The 6,465-nt window shown below is 32.3% G+C and overlaps 2 protein-coding genes across 2 annotated transcripts; one reads left to right on the top strand and one right to left on the bottom strand.

Annotated features, from left to right (window-relative positions):
* The first annotated feature begins 1,322 nt into the window (after positions 1–1,322).
* Positions 1,323–3,828, top strand: LOC112766934 (AT-hook motif nuclear-localized protein 16-like). The gene has a single exon (XM_025812828.3). It carries the CDS (start codon positions 1,461–1,463, stop codon positions 2,253–2,255), a length of 795 nt encoding a protein of 264 aa, XP_025668613.1. The 5' UTR covers positions 1,323–1,460; the 3' UTR covers positions 2,256–3,828.
* Positions 2,548–4,400, bottom strand: LOC112766933 (pentatricopeptide repeat-containing protein At2g42920, chloroplastic-like). Its single transcript, XM_025812827.3, has one exon. It carries the CDS (start codon positions 4,398–4,400, stop codon positions 2,793–2,795), a length of 1,608 nt encoding a protein of 535 aa, XP_025668612.1. The 3' UTR covers positions 2,548–2,792.
* Between the last annotated feature and the right edge of the window lie 2,065 nt (positions 4,401–6,465).

Genomic DNA, 6,465 nt, shown 5'->3' with positions numbered 1-6,465 from the left:
ACATTGATATTTATTAAATTTGTAAATGTTTTATATGAAAGTTGTGAAGCATTTTAGGTAATTGCTTTGTAAATAATAATATTTAAAAAGAAGATACCATTTTCAGTCATAGTGGTTGATCTAATCTGCTGCTCCTTGTACTCTCTCTGGAGTTGAATCTGAAGTCTTTTACCTTCTTCTTCTTTTTACTTTTGGTCTGAGCTGGTTGATTAGTTTTAACAATTTCTTCTGCAATTTCAAAACATTACAAACTTAACTACAATAGCATCAACACACAATGAACAATAATATCTTGAGAGTTACAAAACAATGGAGAACTTTACGAGTGTGATGCTCATTAGAACTGGAGGGAAAATCACCGGAAGCAGAATCATACCCAGTAGATGCTCCTCCATTGTCGCCGCCCCGATAAAGCAGTTGCATAGTCAGCATCATTGTCTTTTAAAAATATTTACAGCTATATTTTATTTAATTTTGTAAACATTATAAATAGAATATAGGTGGCTATAAATATATTTTACATTAGATAAATATGTATTTTATTTCAATTTACATTCTATAATAAGTAACACTATCCGTTACTATTTTCATTTGTTATTTTTATTTTTTTTAATGACTTGTAGTTATTTAAAAGTTGTTGGTATTCAATTTGAAAAGAATGAAGTTTGGTTAAACTATAAAACATCTTGTAACTTATGATCGTCCACTTAGACAAACTAATTTTGTTTTAAATTTAGAAGCATACAACCAACTTGAGTTGATCGAATAATTAGCACACTCATCTAATCAAACAAGTGTTAAAGGTTCAAATCTCGTCTAGGATCCGATCTTGGTTTTCTTGATGGTATCTACTGTTTTAAACAGTCTATTTTCTTATCACGAGGTAGGATTATTGTATCTGGAAGGTGAATTACAGTATTATTATTACCATTTAGATGCATCAGGATTAATTCAATTGTAGATGCATTAAACAGAGAAATCACCAAGATTTTTCTTTTTGGAATTTTATTGCAATATTTCCATTAGAACAAGAGCAATACAATTCTTCTGACATGCAGGAACATTCTCATATTAAGAACATATATGTGCAAATTCTATGCTAAATATAAAGCATTCTTATATGGTGAGAAATGTGGTAGTTGGCTAATATTGTGCATAAGGTTAGTAAAATAAAGCCAAACAATTTTAATTATTATATGGCATGAGATATCTGTTGGGGAAGGCAATTGAGATGAGGCAAAAAGTTAGTAGGAGTTAGGCATAGAGTGATGAAAAAAACAAACATTTGTTTTATGAGGTTGGTGTTACTTAACTCCATCCTAATACACAATCATTCTTTTGGGGTCTATAAAATTTTAATGTCATAAAGCAACTACTTAAGCTTCAATGTAGCATAAGAGAGCGATTTGCTCTTCTTACTCACTTCACATTTTGCCAACAAAATCTCAAAGACATTCTTAATGTTTGGTGAAATGGATAGAAAGCAAGAACAAGAAAAAGGTAACCTGAATAATAATAATAACAATAATAATAATAATAAGTCTGGCATTGATGTTACTCTAATATCTGCCACCACCAAAGTTCCAAAAGCAGTTTCGCCGGTTTCCTCTGCTGCCGAGGGGGAAGCCTTAAGGCGGCCGCGTGGCAGGCCTGCCGGCTCCAAGAACAAGCCGAAGCCACCAATAATTGTGACAAGGGACAGTGCTAATGCACTCAAGGCTCATGCTATGGAAGTAAGCTCTGGCTGTGATGTGAATGAGAGCTTGTTGAACTTTGCAAGGAGGAAGCAGAGAGGCCTCTGCATACTAAGTGGAACTGGCTGTGTGACAAATGTAACTCTGCGCCAACCGGCCTCATCCGGCGCCATTGTGACTCTTCACGGCCGATTCGAGATCCTCTCATTGCTGGGGTCAATCCTTCCCCCACCAGCACCACCAGGAATCACTGGCCTCACCATTTACTTGGCTGGTGCTCAGGGGCAAGTTGTAGGAGGTGCTGTTGTTGGTGCCTTGATTGCCTCAGGACCTGTTGTGATCATGGCTGCATCATTCATGCATGCTACCTTCGATCGCCTGCCATTGGAAGACGAAGAACTCACGGCTGCAATGCAGAATCAGCATTACCAAAACGGACGCACCACACATCATCTCGATATCTCAGACTTGTATGCAATGCCACAGAACCTTCTCACCAATGGAACAATGGCACCAGAGATATATTCTTGGGCACCAGGGAGGAACTTGTCAAAAAGCTGAGACTTAGTATACTATTACTCAGTAATTGTCTCATATCCAAACAATATACACTATGGCTAAACAATATGATATGCTTAATTCTGTTGTATTATTAATTGTTTCAACAAATCAATGAGTTCTATGATTTGAATACATTAGAGTCTAAAGACTACTCTATATTTCACTATTTCAGTTCATACATGCATGCAGCACAGAAGCAAAATATGCATGCAGCTTAGAAGCTAAGGGCCTTCACTATCCAAATGTTACTAGAATGAGTAAAATATAGAGCATTAATTGAGTTATGAGAAACTACAAAGAAATAAAGTTGCATAAGCCTTGTGGTAAATGGTGATCACTTGATCTAAAAAAACATTCACAAGATGACATGTACACTTTCCTTTTTCTTAAATTTGGACATTGTCATGCTGTTATTTAACACTATTGAGAATCAAATATGGATTTTTATCTTATTGGAATAATTCACTATATTGAAGCCAATTCCTCTATATACAAAATTGGATTTTAAGTTCCATGAGTTCATAACTTCAGAGATACTCAATCTTCAGGTGTAAAACTTGAGTCATTAAGTAAGTAGTAAATTTCTTGAGTTTTAGGATGCAACCTCCCTCCAGCTAGAAATTCATGAACTTCTCCATCTAGTTCAATTGAACTACAACCTGGTTCTTTCTCGGTCAACCTCTTCATCAAAAGCCTGTGCTCAATTGCCTCTTCAAACTGTTTTGACGCAGCCTGAACATTAGACATAAGTACATAACCACTTGCATCACTCGGATTCAACTTGCAAACTCTTTCTGCAGCCCGTTTCGCCATCTCTACATTCCCATGCTTCGCACAAGATGAGAGCAGAGATCCCCAGATAATAGCATCTGGTTCTATAGGCATATCTCTTATCAGTTCTTCTGCCTCTTCTAGCAATGCCGCTTGGCCTAACACTTCAACCATGCAAGTGTAGTGTTTTATTGAAGGTTCAATCTCATACTCATTCATCATTTGTGCAAAGTAGTCCTTTGCTCTATCAATTGCTCCTAAATATTTACAAGCAGTTAGAACACCAATGAAACTGACACTATCTGGCTTTAGACTTGAACATTTAAGCTTAGAGAAGTACTGAATTGCTTCTCTCTCGTGTCCATTCATGGCTAAGCCTATTATAATTGAGTTCCAGCTTGATAACCCTCTTGTGGATGATGCATCAAACACTTCAATAGCATTTTCAATAGATCCACACTTGCAATACATGTCAATTATTGCCGTAGTGACAATAAGATTAAACTCGAAACCACTCTTTTTTATGTAATTATGAACCCATTTTCCATGTTCAAGAGCTCCTAAGTGAGCACAAGCATTCAACAAGCTCACCATTGTGAATTCACTGGTCTCAACATCTTCTTCTTGCATCTCGCGAAAAAGCTCCAACGCCTCCATAAGCTTCCCATTCCTAACATAACCACTGATCATGGAATTCCAAGTAACTGGGGTTCTTTCAGGCATTGCATCAAACATCCTCCTAGACTCATCAATTTCCCCATATTTTGCAAGCCCCATAATCATTGAGTTCCAAGCAACAACATCAAGTTCAACTTTCTTATCAAACACTCTTCTAGCCTCTCTCAACAAGCCACTATTAGCATACATATATATGATAGTATTACAAATGAACTCATCATCTTCAAGACCCAATTTCACAACCCTCCCATGAAGCTGAGCACCACCATGGACATCACCAAGTTGAGCAAAAGCCTTGAAAACAGAAGGATAAGTCAACCTTTGCGGCTGAACATAATCATCATCAGAACACAACATGTCAATAAAAATTGATAAAGCAAGTTGTGGGGTTGAGCTTCTAGAGAAGCACCTTATGATGGTGTTCCAAGAATAGAGAGTTGGTTTAGGCATTCTGGTGAACACCATGTGTGCATAGTTGGTGTCACCATGTGGGGAAGCACAAAAGGTGAGGACTTTGCTGGCAGCAATGGGGTCAAGAACAAGACCAGTTTTGATCATGTGAGCATGGAGCTTTTTGAGGTCTTTCATGGTGGAACAGTGGTTTTGGAGCATGGTTAGGCATGGATGGTCAGAGATGAACTTGGATATGGAGGGTGATGATGATGGAGCAAGTACAGAATAACAAACACTTGCCATTGCTTTGTGTTTGTGTGGTCCTATGTCATATGTGGGAAGAACAGAACAGGGCTTAGGAATTGAAACAGAATCAGTGAAGTAGATTAGGTATCTATCTATACATACATGTTACTGAGTGGATAAAGCATGTGATAAAAATATAAACTCTTCTGTTAATTCTTATTTTCTTATAATTTGTGTATGATTGAAAGGACCATCTATATGTAATCATATATAAATATACAATTATGTTAAGTGTTTACAAAAAATTAATTATTAAATTTAATACGAATATAAAATATATATTAAAATATAAAAATATATATTAAAAATATATTAAATAATATATATTTATATAAAAAATATTACAATTAATTTGATAATTAATTTTTAGTATGTACATAATATTTTTATAAATATATAATTGTACAAATAATTCAATTTTATATCATAAATGTAGTTAGTGATGACTGATGAATGTATATTATTGTGTCTAATTTTATAATAAGATTATTTACATATATTTTTTGAAAAGTATAGGTAGACAATAAAAATATTAAAATTATTTATTTTATTAGGTCAATTTTAAAGTTTATTGTTCATAAAAGTTATTGATTATCTAACAAAATTTTATATTTTTTTAATTATATAATATATGGTATTCTTAAGTCTTTTTATATTTTTTGTCATTTATCTATTTTTTTTATCTAATTTATTCTCTTAGTTAGATATTCTATCGATTTTTTTATATATCTAAATTATCTAAGGCGAAATTTTACTATATCTATGACTGATTGAACAAAAACTAAACCTTCTATTTTTCTCATGAGAGTCAACTTAAGAAACTATTATTAGTTTATTACGACTCTGAGTTTGATAGGCATAAAATAATAAAAAATTATTCGCAGTTAATTTGATATAAAATTAATAATTAAAAATTATTAAATAATAATTTAATCAAAAATTATTTAACCATTCTTAATTATTAATTTTATATAAAATTAACTGTGGATGAGTTTTTATTACATAAAATATGATGTTAATTAACTTTCTATAATAAATGCAGAAGTCACCTCTTATTACTTATTACTATCATCATTGTTATTAGTTTGGCTGTGCTGTCATCTTTTTCTCGTTTGCTTGATAATGTGAACTCATAAATGATTCAATTTATTTATTGATATATAACTTCATGAAATGTATGTGAGGGCTCCTTTAAGTAACACTATGATTATAGGCATAGAATTATCATGACCCAGGCACCATGAATTTGTCACGTGAACTAACCTTATGATAAGATTAAATGTAGAATCTCAGTTTTATTTTATGAATAATTGTGATATTTTGAAGCTTGTGGATATAATTAAGAAACACATACTATATGATTAGCATTATTTTATAATAATATATGTATAATATCTATTTTTTAAGACCAAAATTATGGCACTATACATTGTGATATTATTGACACTAATATCAAATGCACAATTATTTATATTTAATTTTTGCCAGTACGATTTTTCTGTTGGTCCTTCCAAACAGATTCACACGTGACTAACTGAAATTATTTGTCTTCACATACAGATTATTTAATTAGGACTGTCTCTTTATAATCAATGTTCATTGTGGCACAGATTTTTAATTTATTTATTTCTGAATGTGGGTCTATTTACACATAAAGTAAAAATATGTCACATCCCACAAACTTTGTTTACATAATTATTTTTCCATTGTGTCGCATCGAAATAATATGTGCAATTATTTTACAAATTTGATTAAATTAATTAAAGTAGCCAGAGTATTAATTACTTTCGTTTATATCAATTTCTTATGGTCAAATTGCATTATTTAATGTACCCATTTTTTTACATTTATTTTAAAATTTCATTTCATCTTCTAAGATTCATACATATATAAACCTTTTTTTTTTGGACAATAATAACTTTATAGTTTATACATATGCATTAAAATGGAGGATTTGTAAGTTAAATAATAGTTTAATCAATTAGTTTATTATTTGGAACAATTTTTTTTTTTTGTATTTTCAATCTGACATGTCAAGAATTATGTGTGAATTTATCACTGT

Source organism: Arachis hypogaea, chromosome 17 (genome assembly GCF_003086295.3).
Source record: "Arachis hypogaea cultivar Tifrunner chromosome 17, arahy.Tifrunner.gnm2.J5K5, whole genome shotgun sequence".
NCBI lineage: Eukaryota > Viridiplantae > Streptophyta > Magnoliopsida > Fabales > Fabaceae > Arachis > Arachis hypogaea.
This window is presented reverse-complemented; position numbering and strand designations above follow the sequence as displayed.

Bases quoted from the DNA above. Each gene is read 5' to 3' on its own strand.
- LOC112766934 (XM_025812828.3), top strand. From the start codon at position 1,461: ATGTTTGGTGAAATGGATAGAAAGCAAGAACAAGAAAAAGGTAACCTG.
- LOC112766933 (XM_025812827.3), bottom strand. From the start codon at position 4,400: ATGGCAAGTGTTTGTTATTCTGTACTTGCTCCATCATCATCACCCTCC.